General features: G+C 30.5%; 1 protein-coding gene across 1 annotated transcript in view; it reads right to left on the bottom strand.

Moving 5' to 3' along the window:
• Window positions 1-230: 230 nt before the first annotated feature.
• Window positions 231-20544, bottom strand: part of LOC121118042 (uncharacterized) — a 112271-nt gene continuing 91957 nt past the window's right edge. Inside the window, exons 3-5 of the mRNA XM_040712581.2 lie at window positions 11174-11377; window positions 5923-6044; window positions 231-1102 (exon numbers count right to left, since the gene is read on the bottom strand). Of these exons, the coding sequence (XP_040568515.1) occupies window positions 634-1102; window positions 5923-6044; window positions 11174-11377 (795 nt within the window). The 3' untranslated portion in view covers window positions 231-633. The remainder of the gene's footprint in view (window positions 1103-5922; window positions 6045-11173; window positions 11378-20544) is intronic.

The following is a 20544-nucleotide window of genomic DNA, read 5'->3' as shown; positions in this document are numbered from 1 at the left end:
TTGCCCTCAAAATGAAATGAACGGACTTTTTCATTCATTACTGATGTGTACCCCTTCCTCCTCCCCTCTAAGACATAAATAAGCTTTCTCAGTTCATTGAAAACGTCTGACCCTCTATTTAAAAATAGTCTGAGTCGGCAACTAATGTTTTTTTTCAAAAAATGTATCTTCTTTTATGAACAATTATTCTTCCATAAGTCCAAAAAGTGGAGAAAGAAACACGTCATTGGTTAAAAAACGGAATTGTATTTCGTTTTAACAAATAAAATATTTTATTTTACTAATTTTTTAAACATATATTTATATATAAATAATTTCTTAATTTTTTTGTCTGTTTTGTGTGGATTAACATTGAAAATTGGAGGATTTCTTGCGCCACTCCTATTGGTTTTTTCATTGTCTATTCTCGGAGTCAGTTATTACATACATATGTATTATTAATCAATAGTAGTAATTAATTATTATTATTAAGTAAATGAGAAAGTGTATCACAGATAATAAATTGTAGGACTGTAAAAAATACATTTAAAAAATGTTAAACAAAAATTAAAATGTAGAAATATTCATTAAAAGAGTTCAAATAGTGTTATCCTTTTGGCATCTCTTGACAGGATTATTCCTTTCCAACTACCTCTACACAGCAGCCTCATGAGAATTTGTTCTAGCCGTCGTCACAGTGATCCTTCCATTGGGTGGAGCCTCAACAGAATCAGAATATACAACTCGTGTACGATACATTTGTACACGTGGACTGGCAGATCCAGCCGTTCTCTGTTTGACAAGTGGGGTAGCTGGCTTAGAGGAGGAGTTGCTCAGAGTCCCATAAAAAGCGGAGGAGACAGGGAAGAGGGGCTCGCGTGATTTGAGACGAGGTTGTCGAAGTCCAAGGGTGCGCATGGAGATTTCTTCATCAGATAGGGGTTGCTGAATACTTCGAAGTGTGGAGGATTCAGGAGGGCCTCCAGGGCGTAGGCGTGTTCGAGTGAGAATAGGAGTGGAAGGGGAGAGTGGATCATGGAATGGGCGAGATTTAAAATCCTTGTTGTTCATGGTGGAGGATCCATTGTTTCGACACATGGCGCGTTTGGCTCTCCGGTACCATCTAAAGGAGGATAGAGAAATACAAAAAGTTAAAAGGGTTACATTTATACATATGTCATACTTAGATAATAAACTAACCAAAAGAAAAAAGTGATACATTTATTCAAGTTTTGTTTAGTATAAAATAATCAAAAATCTCTTTGACCTAAACTATGGACAACAAGGATAAAAAATTTCATTTCCTGCGCTATACTTTTTCATATACATTAAATTCATTTGTCACTTCACTCATCTTTCACTATGGTATGTTAATCCATTTTCTCAAATTTTTAACCCAACTTTGCTGTTTATAAATGGATATATTTACCTACATGTCCTTGCTTTAGTATAAAAATGTTTTGTCTTATAACACTATTGTGTTCATGCTTAGCTTATATATATCAGTATGAACGAATAATATCTTCGTTATTCTTATTCTTTTGGTTTTTATCAATATAATAATGCCTCATCAGATTGGTTCTCAAACTTTTACAGAATTTTAAGCTGTTTTTTGGTTGTTCTATCTCCTTTTTATAAAAGGAACACATGTTGAGCTTTTAACTCTTAAATGACGAAGATGTAAATATTAAAGATATCAAAAGAATTTTTTGCAAATTTATTTGCCAAATAATTGCATTCTTGATATTCGGACGTCTTAAATTCGTGACCTTTAAGCAATTAAATTTTTAGGCCTAAATGTCATATCTTAATATAAATTTTACTTGGGTATATACCTTCTGATAGAATAAATATGAAATATACACTAATAATGATATCGTCAAACAAATACCTGTTCTAGAATCCATATATGACTAAAAGCAAACTTTACATGGGAAAGCATGATAAAGTATTTGAAAATAGAAACATTAGCCCACTAGAACCTACACAATACAGAAAGGAGAGGGGGGGTGGCAAAACTTGCAGTGGCATGACTAAGACACAAAAAAAAATCAAAACAATTTCTAATATCTTTAAAAAGTATATTTCACTATTTTTTAAATTTTCTATGCCTTCTTTTACCAGCAATAACAGCCACAATACACTGAAGAATAGATTTTTCAGCTCATGGTGATGAAGGACGTATCCGTGGCGTACCACTATAGCATGATGACCGCATGGAGCGAATCTTGATTTGGATGAGAGGTGGGGCACACATTTTTTTCCGAGACACCACAGACTACAAAGTCTAGGTTGTTGAGGTCTTGGCGGGGGGAGTGCTACATGCAGGTAGGTCAAAATTAAGCCATTTAGTTGCTGCAGAAGCTTTGTTTCTCCTTAGGTACATAGGCCTGTAATGAAAAACTTTGATATTGTAGGCAGTCTGGATGGAGATGACAACGGTATCTACAGCCTTCTTGGTACTGGGACAACTGTGGAGAAAATTGAACAGGCTTGCCTTTTTTTGTTATTGCTCCGACATTTTTACAATTAGAAAAATATTTTTTTAAATTTTTTTTTGTTTCAGCTGCCTTTTGGTTGCGTAATGAAAGTTCATGCACAAAAATAAAGAGGGATACAGCTAAAATTTATTGATCCGGGTTGTTTTGGGACCTATTCTGAAGAGGACTATAAAATTTTAGAAACTGACAGAAAATAAGATATACAAAAGTTAGATGCATTTTAAGAAAATGCCATAAATGTGACACGTCGTTGTAAAAGGGTTAAAACCCATATTTTTTGATGATTTTATAAAATAAAAACTACCCCTCTCCACGACTAAGCCTTCATGTAGCATTTAAGTGGCCTTGCTTACTAACACTGGTACGTATAGCACAGTTTAAGAACTACTGTTCTATCAGGCAAATGAAATATTTACAAGTTTTATCATAAATCTTAGGAAGGAAACAAAATATCCCCTTTTAAACAATTTTAAAATGTAAGAATAAAACATTTTTGATTCGAAAATAGCAATATATTTTTCGATTAAGTCAAAAATAGCAATTGTATTATTTGTCCCTCCTGAACAACTTTAAAATGTCAGACTAGGAAATGTTCATCAGTAGGAATCTAATTTTTTGATTAAGCCATATATAACAATTGTAAAATTTATTCTCTCTTAAAAAATTTGAAATGTCAAGTTAGGAAATTTTAATAATGAAGCAATAATATATTTTTGGATTCAGCTATTTAGAAATTTTGAAAAACTAGAATTTGACTGATTTTTAGGAAAATAGTGGGTCAACACAAAACTAATCTTTTTTCAGTATTTAATCTTAATATTATATGTATTCTTAGACAAAAAATCGTCAATTTCAATATAACATTTAAAAAAAAATCATTTGGATGCACAGCAAATTGCACTTAAAGTAGTCCAAATTAATCGTGTAATTAAACATTTTAATACATTTTATTTAAAAGGCCACATCGGGGGCAATTTAAGTCTCATAAAAAAATAATTTTAAATTATGGAAACAATTCTTGGCTATCTTAACTCGTCCCAGTATTTTGAATACAGAACATATAATTGTCTCAGATATGACGCAAACAAATAATTTAGGATTTTCTCCTTTTTTTGTTTTTGTTCCAGACTGTTTTTACATTGACGGACCAAAAATTTTGTAGACAGTAATTAACAAATAAAATATATTATTTTATACAAAATCTCAACTTTTAAACACATGCTCCTTAAGTTAATTACATGTTGTAGTACCTAACATATTATAGTACATTACTGTACAGAGAGCCATCATATGAGGGTAAAATTGAATTAACTTACATAATATGTAAATTGAATTGTGTTGGAAGGAAATGAACTCTAATGGACTACTAATGTAACTTTCCTTTCAAAATAAGTGAAGATAGAAATAAAATAAAAACATATAAAAAAGCATGCGGTATATTCTTTTTGCTTTTTGTTTTTAGCTTATTGGATTATCTTACATTGAAGATGAGGGAGAAAAAAATAGCCAAAGAAATGCAAAAATAAAAATATTATTCTACAAAAAGTTTTATTTTGAATTAATAGTACTTCCCCCCTTTCTACTCTTTTATTAATGAATTATTATGCGTCTTGCCTGCTGATTTGAAAAAACTCCATAGGATTTTAAACGATAATTTTGACTAAAAACATTATTTAATAAGAAATCCAAGCTCTAGAAAAGTATATCACGGCGTTACCTCGCTAAAATGAAAATCTCCTATTTATTTGGTCATCAGTTGTCAATTCACTCGTCTTACTTGATACGTCATTGCCACTTCATAATCTATTCTTTTTGAAAAATAAAGGAAGCAATAACCTGTTTTATAACAAAAGGACAGGCATACCATTTCTTTTTGATCTCTAAGTCGTATACATATGATTATAGGCCACTTATTATTTCTATTAAGAAATTTTGGCTATAAAAGTGATATACAATTTGTAAGTCTAAGTTTTCAATCTAATAAGTAACATTAGAATAAAGTATCGAATAAAATACTATGTAGGACTTTCGTTCTATAAAATATATCCATATTATTCTTTTAAGCAATTGCAGATTAATAATTTGTCAATGATGGTCTTGGAGTACCTAAGAGATAAATAACAGTTGGTATGATTGTTTATTTGGCTAACCATTGGATGATTTCGGGCCTTTTTTCTGTTTCTTTTTAGAGGAAGGGCTGGATGATACAATAGAAATCATATGTCAAAAGAAAATTATGCCTCGTAGTATTTGAATTCATTGAAAAAAATGGACTTTCTCTTAATTTTGAAATTTTGATATCCTCTCAGATTTTGATTGGATTGAGGGGACCCTAGTGGATATTATTATACATCAAACAATCGCTATAGAGCATTTTTATATAACGTCACAATTGTCGATATCAGGCATTTCGTGGATCTAAACGATCATATTTAGTAACTATAAAAACCCTCAATATTAAGGGAAATAGTGAACTATTGGATGTCAAAATGGGAACAATAAATAAAAGGTCTTAAACCTTACTGTATATTAAAAACTTAGTCATATAATGGCTAGTTTTATTTTATATCAAACTCTAATATGTATTAAAAATATGTTATTACGTCGTTATACAATTTATACAAATGTACTATTTTTATTGTGTTGACAATAAATTAACTACTACAATGGAAAGAAAAAAATATATAATTATCCTACTTTTTTCTTCCCTAATCTATTAAAAAAATTGTGCAAATCAGAACATTTTTAGGATTTTTAGTAGATATTACATTAATATAATACTTTTGATATTTTAATGTCATTTGAAGAAGTTTAATCAAGATTTAAAGTATCAACTATGATGCCTCTTTTTGACGTTAGTCAAAACGCTTTAACCATATGAATTCTAAAATAATATGTATAAAAAAGAGGGGAGTAGAATAATATTACTAATAAAAAGAAGAAAAGACAATTTAATAGTTGAATGGTTTTTACGCATATCAACATCATCACCGTCCATTGCCTCTGATTTCTCATTCATTCATGTAATGTGTAATAACCCAATTCTTTCATAAATTTGTTAATACAACTCATCCTAATGAAATTGAGGCTTATAATAATGTAAAACAAAACAAGGAATTAATTAATTGCTCATACATTTATTATATCGTGTAATTAAGTGTCTCAACTATGCCCATGATTTAAACAATCCCCTTAGTGGTAAAATGAATAGAAGAACCATAGTTGGGAAGAATACTATAGGCAAATTATTCGTACCTTTCTTTTCTTTTTGAGAAAGGATACGTTGTGAAATTTGTAATGCTATTTAAGACTTTTTCTCCCCCCATCCCCACCCCACCCCTCTCAAAATATAAGTCTCTATATATTAAGTTACACATTTATAAAATTGATACAATGACTGTACATATTATATTAATGATACATAATAAATTATAATTTTTACCCAGCAGATAATGTTGGATGTACGGATCTGGCGGAAGAGATGGCGGTCGAGGGTGGAGGAGTCTCATCCTCAGGTGTGTAGTCGTAAATGTCATCATCTTTATCACTCAAACAACTAGATGACTGGAAATATAATAAAAGAAAGATTAATGAGTTAGTTATACAATGCATGAGGGTATTATATATTTAACTCTTAATGTACATTCATAAAGAGGGGTTGGATCAATCCCCAAGACGGCATTTATTGATCCTTCGATCAATATAATCAAAAGGGGAAACATTTTATATTCATATCCACTAGTTTTTTTTTTTTTGTGGAGTCATATTTTATTGACTTTCTCATTTAATTAATGAGCATTGTAAGATTTGATTGATGACTTCTTTATAAGATATAATCAAAACTTTTTATGAATGATATTTTCTTGTAGGGGATATAACGGTCCCCATAATTTGAATTCCCACTGAATAAAGTCCAAAATGCTAAAAATGCGTCGGAATTGAACGTAAAAGTTATCCAAGAGAACAATATTTGCTGAATGATATCATCAACAATCCTTTTTTTATATATTTTAACAAGGCCTTAATTAATGTAAAACTATTCGTTTGCACGAAATATACATAAAGTTTTACTGTAAACTGAAGTATTTCTTATAAAACAAGGGAATATTATGTATTTGGAGAGAACGTTTTAATATTTGGGACGTTTATTAAGAACGGATAACAAAGACGAGATTGGACAAGCCGGGACGTGGGACAAGACTGATACTACTGTTCAATCGTTTCCGTATTTGATGTTCATTGCAAAAGACTACAACTTTACTATAACAAACTGCAAATCAAAATAATTTTTGCCTTTTCTATGCATTTATTTCTCTATGTCTAGGAACTAAACCCTACGCCATCATCTGCATCTTCTATTATTGCAAAAGATTATGTCTTTTGTTAGAATAGAAAATTAATAATTTATATTTAAATTTAAAATTAGCTCTAAACACGAGAGAGCTTCTCTTTAAGATGATATAAGGACATTCCATAACAAATAAATAGATATTCACGAATTAAAAATAGTGTAAGATTCAAAGAGTTTTAAGGAATTAGAGCCTTTTTTCTCATCAAATATTAGAGGATGGCAAATATATCATCAACTACATAGATTTTTTCCACTCAAAAGATCTTTGAAGGTTAAATACCCTGTACACATAACTGTTTTTGATTTCAATTAACAAAATTAAGTCAAATAAAATTGCTCTCAATATCATACTTTTGATGGATTATTAAATAGTTAATAGTTAATAATAATACATTAGGCATCAGGTTACAGGTTTTGTTACTTATTAAATGTAAAAAATATATATTTGTATTTAAATTGTCAATTTCTCTTGGCATCGAATGACCTCAAGTCTTTATTAATAAAAGAAGTCCCTGGTAATTATTTTAATTTATAATTAATCTATAATTCATTTCAAAATTGGTTATATATGCACTTTTTCTCAAACAAAGGCCATGTGTATCTTGATAATGAATAAACGTACTTGCAAATTTTGGTATTTAGAGAAATCGTTTTGCTATGATACGCTAACGAACATATAGGCTTTATGCTACAGTTCGTTTAAATACTATTACCATTCTTTTAGACAGGTAAATACTAAGTGCTCATAAAAGTATATGAATATTTGTTGATTGCCATTTTATTTAACCAAATTTTTTGATTAAATTAAAGAGCAAGGATGTGTTGTTTATAAATTTTTTCAATAACAAAAAGCAATCTTTTTCCTCAAAAAATGTAAAATTTCAAAACTTAATTAGTATAAATGATTCAAACTTTTCAATATTTTTTTCTTTTTCAAAACAGTGGTTCCCAACCTTTCCTAAGAACAAAACTGAGGGTACTTAAAATAACAGGTTTGAATTTGATGGTAAATACCAAGAACAAAATATGGCAGCCATTGAAATATTATATTTGGTAGCTCACAGAATCGCTAAAGCCAAGAAACCTCACCATTCCCTAGGAGTTGCTGCTACCAGCAACTAAAGTCATTGTTCATGTAATGGTTGGAGCTGAATATGCTAACAAATTGAATAAAATATCCTTGGCTAATAAAATCTTCACTTGTTACCTCCAAAAATGCAGTGAAGGAAGATCAAATCAACTAAATTTGTTTTCAAATATCAACTTAAGATGGTAAATGTTATCAAGGGGAAAGGACACCAGAAACATTTGGAAACACCGATCAAAAGATAAACTTGAAACCAATTTTTGTTTTATGTTTCACTAACAGTGAAATAATCATCACCCTATTATATACCTTACTACATTTCTTATATTAAAAAGTCCCCAAAATGAGGGAACACATCAAAAAAAGTTAATAATTTTATCAAGCCCATAAATGTATTCATATTTTATTTTGATAAAAACTGACAAATTAATGATACTTTTAACAACCCATATCAAATTATATTAAATTTTATTAAAAAAGACACCATATTACTACTTAGATATGCAATATATATATATATATACTTAGAAAAATATTATCATTTCTTTTTTTAAATTAAATTTAGAATATTCCTTCTTCCTTTACCCGAAAATGCATTTCAATTATATTTTATAAAAATAAAATTAATATACGTGGATAAAAGAAATATACATATTTTAAAGGGGTACTTAAGAAGTGTTATGCCTACATACAAACATGCATAAGGAATGTGTCAACATAAGAGCAGACTAGGATAATATGAAATTGAGAGAAATTCTTTTTTTTCCTAAGCATAAGTAAAATGATCATATGATTTTGTAAAGAACACAATGAATTCCTGGGTTATCCTAAGTAAGGCTTTGAGATTTTTCACGATGCTTCCCATTTAAAATTTAAGGCCTTAGAAGTGGCAATATTTTAATCAAAGTATTTAAAAACTCTGGTTTTAAACCCAAATAAATAAAAGAAAGTTCTACTACACCATCAAATGGGCTGAGCAAATCCTGGGCTTAACAAAGAAAACAAGTTGTTTTTTTGTTCGAAATTAGTTTTCATAAAATTATTGTTATACTTAATTTATTGTCTATATGCCACAACGTCTCAAAGACACTTTTCAAGCCATTGTTGAGCTTGATCAGTACTTTGTAGCATGAGTAAAGAGTGTAAAATTAAAACATGAAATTGCTTTTGATCCAATTTTTGTTTTGTTTTTGTTTTTTAAATAAAAAAGGTAGTATCACACGTATAACAATAATTGACAAACTTAAAAAACAAATTGATATAAATATTGCCATCTATGTGTGAAGCCTGGAACTTTTCACCCCACCTCTTAATATAAAGAGCAGAACTGGAGTGATTATGTTAGCGTACCGATTAATATTCACAAGAGCAATTTCAGTCTGTTTTTATTTTGACAAATGACATATGTAAGTCCGAAAAATTTACTCTCCATTAGTTAACATTATTTTTATGACGTAGTTATGGAACTGGGTAAAAAAGAAAAACCCCTAAAAACCCCCATTTCATAACATGATAAAGAATTATAACAATCGCTTCTTTTAAATTTTATATCCATTTCACACCAGTAAATATAAATTAAAATGCTGAAAATAATTTTATGCATATAAAAAAAAATCTTTATTGTAAAGTAATCTTAAGAGTTACACGAGTTTGGTGTTTCAACACTATTAATTCGTCATTATTATATTGTAAAAATATTAAATTTTGTTTGGGCTATTAATTTCCTCGAAAAATTCATTAGTTTATGCAAATTTTGGGAATCAAATTACTACCATTCGTTTTTATAAAATTGTGTCTATTATATAAAATATCATGATTTAGTAGCCGTTGTATGCCTCAGCTCTCAAATTGAAAAAAGGAATATACAATAATTTATAAAGGAAAAACAAAGGAAAAATTAAAAATAGCTAAATGTACAAATAAATCTTGAACATGACTCGATCAATATCATTAAAGAATTCAAGGGAATAAAAAAGATTTGTTTCAATCTCGGTGTGTATAATATCCCAATTCACAAACAGGGAATTTAATTTGGAGTATCATAAGAAATGATGATAACTCTGTTGCGTTTGATGTAGCAAAAAAAAAAAAAAAAAACACTGTTGTTTTTATTTATTCATAATTTGAAAAGTTCCTATTTTTTTTTCTTTTTTTGTAAAAGAAACTTTTAAATTGAATTCAATATTATTTTCCTTTAGAACAAAGGGGCTTTAGGGCAATTTCTCTTCCCTCTCCCATAGATTAAGGTCCATATTTTTGCATGTGTCTATCTAGGAATTTAAAAAAATGTACATATTTAAATATATATTAACCCAATGTGTACCCTGTCAGCACAAAAGCAGGCTGGGATCAAAATGAAGTCTGAATTACATTTATGTGGTTAGAAAAAATTACGTTACTATTTTTTTAAATAAACCATTTAGAGGCAGTACAAATGTCACTTAATGATCAACAATATTCCTGAACAACAATAGAAAAAATATTAAATAAATTATATTAAATCCTATAGAAGAAAATATACATTATGTATATGGACTTCAAAGACAATTCTTACGGCAGATAAACTAATGTATTAAATATAATATTCACTGTTCGACGGTCCTATAGACGAATACGTCAGTCTTATCTATGTTTATAGCTATGCTATTCTTTACTCAAAGCTAGATTGAATAACATAAAAACAAAGGAAATAATAAATGATAGCTATAACGAATAATAATGAGTTTTAGCCAAGCACTTCGTATTTTAAATTTCAACTATCTTGTCTCTTAAAAGAGGTTATGTTGAACAACTGAGAATACATCATTGGGACATAGCTATTTAGTAACTACATCATTTCAGCTGTTGTAATAGCCATAAAATATAAATAATAGGGGTATCTGCAGTGAGTGGACTGGAGGGGCTGTAAACCCCTTCCCCCAAACATATACAAAAAAATTAATTTATTGTGAATAACTAAGGATTTTTGAAAAAAAAATCCGTAAAAATTTAATTTTCCAAAAAGTGTAATTTTTTGTAAGCAACTGTTGATTTTTGAAATTTCAAAAACTAATAACCTACAAAAATATAACCTTGAGGTCGTTCCCAGATAATGATGGATCCTTAGACAGACAAATTTTATTAGGATCGAGCTAATCCGAGAGCATCTTTTTTAGTTTATTTAGACCCGTCAAGCACTAAAATTCCTTTTAATTTAATGAGCATTCAAAAACTGAGCCGAAAAAACCTTTTTTTTATAATTTAAAATTAACTTACAGCATATCGACCCGGCTTCAAAGGAACTTTGAGCTGCATGGATGATGTACTTCGATCAATTAAAAGACCAGTATTTGCATAGGTATGCACGTTTTCTTCCTCCCAACGTAGATCCTCCAAACTACGAAGAACGTCCCGATGTTCCACATTCAATTCAAAAGCATATCTGGATGCAAGGGCAAGGAGATATCCATCACCACTTATCTAAACAAACAGAAAAATAAGATAAAATATGCTGCGTCACTATTTTCAAATTTACAAATTTCCTTTGGTAATATTTACAATATTTGTATAATCATTTCTTAAAAATACATATGTAGATACTAGGGTTAGGCCTCGGTCGGAAAATCCTAAACCGGTTTAACTTCCTTTTAGTTTTTACTGGACCGAATTAGTTTGGTCTTTTATAAGAAGTTGGTTCTGTACCAAGGTCCGAATAAAAATTTGATCTAAATCGGCCTTACAATTTTTTTGTCTGTATAGGTCTAATTTAAAATTCGTTTCGGACCGATTCTATAGATGAATTCTTTATTAAATTAGTTGTGTTTCAAAACAATGAAAATTGACCTATAAATTATGTCATACTAAGTCAAATGTGCTGATATTTGTACAACTCATAAATACGTCAGATAGGGGAGTAAAGCAGTCTAAAGATTGAGATTGACAAAAATTCTGTCTGGTTATTGAGACCGAAAAAATCTTTCAACGATTAGAAAAAGATAAAATTTTTGTCTTCGGTGTAAGATCGAATTATTTATCCAAATCTGTCAAGAAAAGATAACATAAGAGCAAACCGAAGAGAATCAGTCTTGGATCCAGTGTCAACACTAATACAAATATACATAAATATTTAAACCAATAAAATAAAAGGTGTTAAGGTATGCTAATATGGTCATACCTAATCACAGGTAAATATAAAAACATTTTATTTTGCTATATTTGTAAGGTTTGTACATTTGAATAGGTATTTTGCCCTCAATAACGTCAAAACAAATATGAATACAGTAATACCTTTATTTACGTGTATAATTCGTTTTTCAGTAGGGCTCGTAAGTCAAAGCAATATATCATATAACAAATTTATAAAAAAATTGCACTTGAAAAGAACCTCGCTTCCTGTCACCCACTTTCAATCAGCTCGTATAATTTAAAAAAATCGTATGTCAATTTAAATTGTTTCTCAGAATCCACCTCGTTTTACAAGAACTATCAAATGTATATTCAATTTTTTGTTCATCATTCAGCTCTTGTATGAAGAAAATATTTATTCTGTCAAGTCAAATTTTTCTTGGAACCCAACTTGTGTTTCAAAAAACCCTTATTTGTCAATTCAAGTTTTTGCTCAGAATTCAGCTCGTATTTCAAAAAAACTATCTTACACCTATTCAAGTTTTTGCTTAGAATCCAGCTTATATTTAAAAAAATCTACAACTTATAATTTTAATACAATATGTTGCTCAGAATCTTGCTCGTATGCCCCCCAAAAAAAAAAAACACCATCATATGTTAATACAAATTTTTGTTCAGAATCTAGCTCCTATAAAAAAAACACCCTTGCATGTTAATCGAAAGTTCTGCTCAGCTCATATTCCATTTTTTTACTGGGTGCGTAATTGAAATCTAAAGCTTTTGAATTGAAATTTTAATAGACTAGTAAACTAAAGGAGCTACATTAACTAAACGTTCTAAAGATGTTGGCACAATTATTATCATATTTAATCTTCCATGTACCCTTCATTGACTTGGATATTGCACCTCCACAAGCTCTAACAAGTGGCAATAATGTAATTGAGCCCCAATGCTCCTCGACAAAAGCCTAGAGTATTTTGAGCTTTAGTATACTTTTGTGGTAGGCCTGTGTGTCCTCACAAACTTTTCGTTTCATTAACGAACGCTCCAACATTATCAAACTCTTCACCCGCCCTCTCCGCCTTCATGACAGCAGTTCACATTCTGCCTTCATAAGCGTTGAATAATTTTGTCATGAGCTAGCATGGATTAAATTGTGCAGTTCTGGGCAGGCTGCTTAATGATCTGCATATATTTTTGGTCGGGCAACAGTTCCAGGTTTTTTTTTCTGTCAATATTGTCATTAATGCCTTCTTGATGTTGTAAATGTGCAAGCAGGCAGACTATGTTTATATAGTGAAATACATCCGAAACTTTATCAAGTTTTTATTTTTTATAAGTCTCAAAATTTCGACTACCCATGTCAATTCAATTTTTTTGCTTAGAATCCAAATCGTACCTCAAAAACTCGTATTTAAGGTATTACTCCATATATAAAAAATATATATTTCAGAAATAGGAATAATTGAGGTATAAAGGTAAAAAAGAAATGATGGGGGATAAGACAGCATTTCAGTATTTGATCATCATTGATGGGCTCCATGTCTAGATTAACATAAATACATATACATACATATATGGGAGAAATAAAGATAAAAAAAAGATTTTATTTTTATTTTCTTATTACGGGCAATTTAGCAGATTTAAAAACCATAAGGAGATCTTATTCCTTATTTTCATTCCTTTCTCTTGGCTCTGTGTTCCCCCCTCTGTTCCCCCTTTCAACCAAGAAAACTAAATACACCTATTAATAGGTACAAAATACACCTAAAACAATAAGTAATATTTAGTACAGATGGTATAAAGATGTAAATAGTATGTGTCTATCGATATATTGGGTCAGAATTCAACCCAAAGAATATTTAACAAATAATAACATATTCGAAATATTATTACAAAATTGGTCGACTGTTTAGTAGGTATTAAAGTGGTTCTACAAAGTGTTTCTTTTTGATTAAAAAAAATGGTTTTACAAAATTTGAACATGATACATAAATATTTAGAGGTAGTACAACGACCCTAATGTATCGATATTTACTGTTTTTTTGTATTATCTGGCTGTTATTATTATTACTATCGTAATTCTTGCAGAAAAACATCCGAAGGTGACATGCCACATTTAACATCAGTTTACGCGTAAAGACAATTTATTTTTAACACTTTGAATATTAAAATCTTCAAACCTCAACAACTCTCCTTATCAAAATACAAATATTCTGAGATTAAAAATTTGTATTGTTTGCAAGAGCGAAAATGTCATGATCAATTAAATTTTGGAAGCAAGAAAATTACGAATGAGGCAATTTGTCTCCTCCAAAACAAAAAAAAAACGTTTTAATTCATCACAGAAGGTTTTCATCTTGACGGGAAAAAGTGTTGATATTTGAAGATTATAGTATCCAAAGCTCTTAGAAGTAAATTGATTGTACATGCATAAAGTGTATCTACGAGTATGTACTCATCAATGACGGAGAGTAAGGATGAAGATTTGATGGTTATATGTAGTGTTATGTCGGTCCTCATTAATTCGGTACACTTCTGCTAGTCGTAGGACTTGTCCTTAAGACTGTCAGTCCTAGAACTGATAAAACAAAGAATAAATAAAGTTAGCTAACGTACTCAAGGATCGAACTTTAGAAGATTTTTGGATTGATATGCAGGACTTAACTCAACCGAAAAAGACAGAACTACAGTCTTTAGTTATAAATAAATACCAACACAACAGTAACTATAACTGTAAGTTCCTGTCAAACTCAGAGTAAGTTTAAGGATCAAAAACGAAGTAATTATGTTATATGTCCTTGGTTTGTATGCCTAGAGATCAATTAAAGTATGAACATTTTGAATTAAAACTTCAACAAGATATAATTCATGAATTTAAAAAAAATCAACAAAATTAATACTATAAATAGGTTTGTGTCTGAGCTCTCTTAATCATTAATGTAGCTGCAATTAGCGGCGATGATGGTGTCCAGGCGAGGGTGAAAGACCTGGCATCTACTGCAGATGTAGTCCTCTGTCATGGCGTCCCACTGCTAGCTTTGAGGGGATCGATGTTTGGATGACGGACACTACAGGCCTTCCCCTCGACATGCATCCGAAATGTGTAGTCAAGAGGATTAGCATCAGAGATGTAGTGGGCCCAAAAATGTCAAAAAGAGTTCAAAAGAACTCAAAATACTCATTCTAAATAGTTTTGCAACGGTGGAGATGGATTTTTTTCATTGCCGGTGTCAAAAGTGGCCTCTCCACTCTCATAAAGCGCTTTCAACCCAATTTTGTGATAGCTCTTCGGACAGTCTGGTGTGAAACTCCGAGATCTCTTGTATCGGCCTACATGGATTTGAGAGTATTACCCTGGGCTGGTTTCCTTTACTCCTCTAGGTCAGTTTCGCCTATTTGACAGAGCCCTTCTTTCTCTCAAACGTTTTTGACTTGCTGATGGGATAAACGGTGGTCCTAGGGACGTCTAACTGCATGGAATGTGGGAACGTATATCCGTCCATTTCCGTTCAAACGCCAGTTTCTCGACTTGTACGTCAGCTAGAGATCTCAGGTTTGTTTTGTTTTGTAACTAATTTTTTATGCTTTAAAATATAGAACATTGAATTAATTTCAAGACCTATGTTTATTTTCGTCCTGACATAGCTCCTGGTAGCTAATTTAACGAAAGATCATGGGAGCGAGCTCCTGTCCTCTAAAACATACTATAAATTGTAAGGGTTACATGTTGATTTTCCGTTTATTTGTTTTTTTAGCTACCGAAAACGCTTAAAATTTACATTTCTATCTATATGTATGATGAATTAACTAATATGAAAAGGGAGAAAAAGTATGTATGAATATAAATAAAAATCTATTAAATTAGAAGCATAATTAAATAAATAGTACCATTTTTGATAAAATATTATTTTGACTAATCATTAATTGAATTAGCTCACATTTATCTTTTTTTATATATGTTTAATTTGGAGAGGAATGTTTGATTTATAGACGTATATATATATAAATACACGAAACCTAGTGGAGCAAGGGATTCATTAGATGAGGGAAATATAAAGGGGAGTAGAATTGTCACCCTTATGTACATACACGCAGACAATTGGAAAAGGAAGGAAGGAAACTAGGAATGAAGGAAAGGGGAAAAAATTCCCCTAGTACTTGAAGGGTCAATTTAATATTCAAATTTCCTAAACTTATTTTTTTCATCCTTGATTAAATAGATTAGACTGTCCCTTTTTGAAGTTAATAATGGTTGTTCCTCTGTCTAACATGCAAAACTTTTTTGAGAATTACAAAAATTGGTATATTTCAAAAGTATCATCCAATTTAGTTAGTCGATACAATCAAAGGACACCTTATTTTTATTCTCAATAAATATAGCCGCCATTTGCCTTAATGACCAATTACAGCCTAATTCGGGACTTTGCACATAAGTTAATTACAAAACTCGTCTCTAGATTAGTTCAAGTAGTCATGATGATAGCCTTCAGTATGTTCTTTGTTATGTATTGGAGGCCAAAAAGCTTTCTTTGAGGTCCCCAAAAATACTTAAGTATTGGGGGGAACAGTTGAGGCTGCATGGATGCAAAGAAACTCTGTCAAAAAAACATAGATTTTCAACACAGAAGAAATCCTAGATCTTGTTAGAAGTATGACATCTGCCGCCATCCTGCTCCCATCACCCATCACTCCCATCACTCCCTACTAACATGGACAAAATCTTCATTCCAGGGACCTCTGGACTCAGAAAACTAGTAATCAGTGTAAATTGCATCCATTTTCCCAATGTTGAAAGGGGATTAATCTGAAAACAAGATGACATAATATCATACGCTTTACTCGATTCAAATCCTTCAAAACCTGACGAGGAGTTATCTTGTAGTCATGAATGATTAAGTTTTGCTTTACCAAGTGGTGCATGATGGTCTTGCTACTTGCAAAATTCATGAGCAAGGCCATTGACGCTCATCTTGCCTCTTTTACCTTCAATGCTGCCCTTATTTTATTTTTGGCTTAATGTTGATATTGTGGAAGCTTTTGGTGTGCCTCTCGTGGTCAATCGGGACACATTAGAGCAATTACAGCCAAACACATTAGAGATATCTGATGGTGATTTTCCATGCACAGATAGCTCCAGAATTGCAGCTCTGCGTTGCTACATACCAGTCTTGACAGTCTTATTTGTTGGTTGACGTTGCTTATTTTTTTGTTTACAGTCTCTTTAAACAGTTCTTAACAATGAGTTGCAAGGGTTAAAATGAGCAAATTATTAATCAAAATACAATTTTGCTCCAACTACTATAATTGATATTTTAGTGATTTTAGTAGTCTGCATCTCTGTGTGGGAGCATTTATAAGCTATAATTGTATGAGTCAATAATTGTACTTTTTATATTTTTTTGTATAAAGTCCATCACTAAAAAATATTAGATACGTCCTTTTTTTTAAATAATTTCATGGGTTAAAGAATCCACTCAATGCTTTTGGGCTTCCTGTTTAATCCAACATAAAGTTCCTCGTTTATGTACGGACTGTCTAATGTAATACGTCAACATAAAAACAATCTTAAACATAATCAAAAAAAGGAGAAAAATCCCTATTTATTATTTTACTTAATAGATATTTACATCCAAATATTTAATAGACATATATGTATGTCCTACAGGCTTCTATTCAAATTTGTGGGAGGAGTAACATTACCTAAAATTTTTAGCAATTATTAAAAAACCTTTTTTATAAAAGAGACTAATATTTTACATAAAATATATCAATTTATCATTCTGTGATTGTAACGATCAGTTTTGACTCCTGTAAGTGCTGCTTGCGGCTCCTTCAAAGGGTTAACAAGAATAATTTGTTTATAGAAAAATGACAAATTTTCGTCAACAAATTCAAATGTAATCCAGGCTCAAGTGAGAGTACAATTATTCTAGCTTGTTTTTGTGCTGATCAGCTACATATTATAAAAACAAAGTGATGTCATCTTTGATGATGAATAAAACGAAAAGGCAAATTCAAAAACATACTTTGAGGAAATAATAAAATATTCAATGTAATGATTTGTATGTTTTGCAGGCCATTATGGTTTTGTTTGTTTTTTAATGCAATTTGTTGAATGTGCGATAAGGAGGAGTTAATTATGTTATTAGGAAGAGGGGTTGGGTCGGCTATTATAATCATATTGTTTAATAGACTCGTGTTATTTCAAACTACATGCAACATAATTCATTACAAATATTAGTAAAAAGCCGAATCAGTTTAATATAGAGTTTTCCTATAGCAAAGGATATTGTATTTCATGAGGGAATTGACGTAAAGCCGTTTCACGGCTTCATCTCGCTAGCACTATATTTGTTGACAGCTATTAATTTTTCTACTTTTTTTCAATTCAATCAGTGTGCTGAACGTTGATTCCTTGAATTTAAATTAGCTCTTGTAAAGGCACTGTGAATAATTCTTGACAATTATTGTATAATAGTAATATACATGGGAAAAGTTGCTCTACTACCAACGGATTTTTGGCTTTGTTTTTCATTGTTTCTATTCAGAGGAAAGGTTGCGATAGTAAAAAATAAGTAGTAATTTAAAATTTGTTTATCTTATTGATTTCTTATTTATTAATATTGGAATTATGTTTTGCAAGTTTTTTATATCGTTATATTCCTGTATTTGGTGTTCCAATGACGTCATCCGTAACGCTTGTAAATTTTCATTGAGAACGGAAAACAGTTCCTGAGTAACCTTGTTATTGTAACATTGGTCGAAAGAAGAGAAGAAAATAAATAGGGCAACCTTTGTTTGTTCTTATCATTTTTTATCAGGAGAAAAGGGCCAGAGCTTGATGTTTTAGTAATTATTTTAAATCCAAATTGTTTTAATTGTTAACTTTTACTCTTCCATAAATAAATGACAATATTTTAAGCAAGAGTAATAATATTATCAATCATATCGACGTCTTAATATATTTCAAATTTTTAAACAGTTTATTTTACAAAAGTGAGACAAAAATGGCTTCAGACTCCATAACAGTAGCCCAATCTTAACATTATTAAGGAATAAGCAATACATTTATATTAAGAAATTGGTGATATTTTTTAGACGAACTTGGACGGATATTTTGTCCCAGACCGCAATGTCAGACCCTAGACCGAAATTTAACTGTTTTGAAAAAACAGTGGACTCATTTTTTTGTTCACAATATATACCACAATTTTTGTCCGTCTCAATTTTTGGACCAATTTTGTCCTCTTCTCCTGATTTATGAGTTGTTCAAATATGGTTTATTTAACACCTTTAAATTCAAATGACATTTATGTAAGTGGATGTTTACCATTTTGAAACATGACGGACGTCATCAACGATTCATTTATTAAATATGTCTAGATATAAGAAATCGGTTCAAGCTGAAATTATATTTGAGATCTACCGTGACCCAACAGCTTTAAAATACCGAATTAATTAGATCTACTAAAAATAATAATGGTCTCACACCGGTTTAGGATTAAAAAATCGAAATTCAATGTATATATTATTTATGAGTAGGTGAATATGGACTTATCAAACTCGTACGAGTTGGTTCTACTGTTAATACAGGCATACATGCTCCCGTAAACATATTTCTATGACTTTGTACTCTCAATTAACCAGAAAATCACATATATATAAATTATAATATATTTACATATAAGAAAACCTGTCAATTTATATTTAAGTCAGATTATCCCGGACATTCCATTGCCCATCAATAAATCACAGAGAAGGTAACCTTTGTCTTTTTTTTCCAAATATCTCTATAAACACACGAAAATAAAGCATATCTCAAAAGATAGATGAAGATAAAGAGAGGAAAAGAAAGACAATTATAAATTGTCAAAGAATAGAAAAAAATAAGTTGAAGGAAATACCATTTGGGAGTAAGAGTATTTGAGCTCTATCGCTGTTATTGTTATTAATAATAGTAATGATAAAAGTATGAACAGATGGCGAAAGATGCTTTGTATTTTACAACAACAGCGTCGGGATAATACACCAGACACATAAAAGGAAAACCAAAGTTTTTAATCAAGATTTGTTTTCTAACTTCTTATATATTCGCTCTTTATGAGTAGTTTATTAATCCGTAGCAAATTAAAAACCTTTCGTGGGAAGGGGGTGCCCAATGAATGATGTGCCAAAACATAAGATCTTGCAAATAAAAATGTCGTATGTTTTGGCTCTTTCGAATAAGATCCTTATTTAATAGAAATAAATAAATTTTATGTTATCTTCACTTCTTCTGTTTATAAGAGTTGAATTTATAAATAATTCCTGTATTAAATATTTTTATTATTTTTCAAATATATGGCTTAATTAATGTGTATATTACGTTGTATAATTGTGATCAGCTTATACTAGATGTCATTAGACAGATAAGGTTTCCTACTAAATAAATTTGTAGGCAATTTTGTGACTGTTTGAGTCAGTATTGTTTATGAGTGCATCAAAGATGGACTAAAGCAAAAAGAAAATACGGCAATTTT

Source organism: Lepeophtheirus salmonis, chromosome 5, assembly GCF_016086655.4.
Source record: "Lepeophtheirus salmonis chromosome 5, UVic_Lsal_1.4, whole genome shotgun sequence".
Classification (NCBI taxonomy): domain Eukaryota; kingdom Metazoa; phylum Arthropoda; class Copepoda; order Siphonostomatoida; family Caligidae; genus Lepeophtheirus; species Lepeophtheirus salmonis.
Note: the sequence above shows the minus strand (reverse complement) of the source record. Positions and strands in the feature narration are given on the sequence as shown.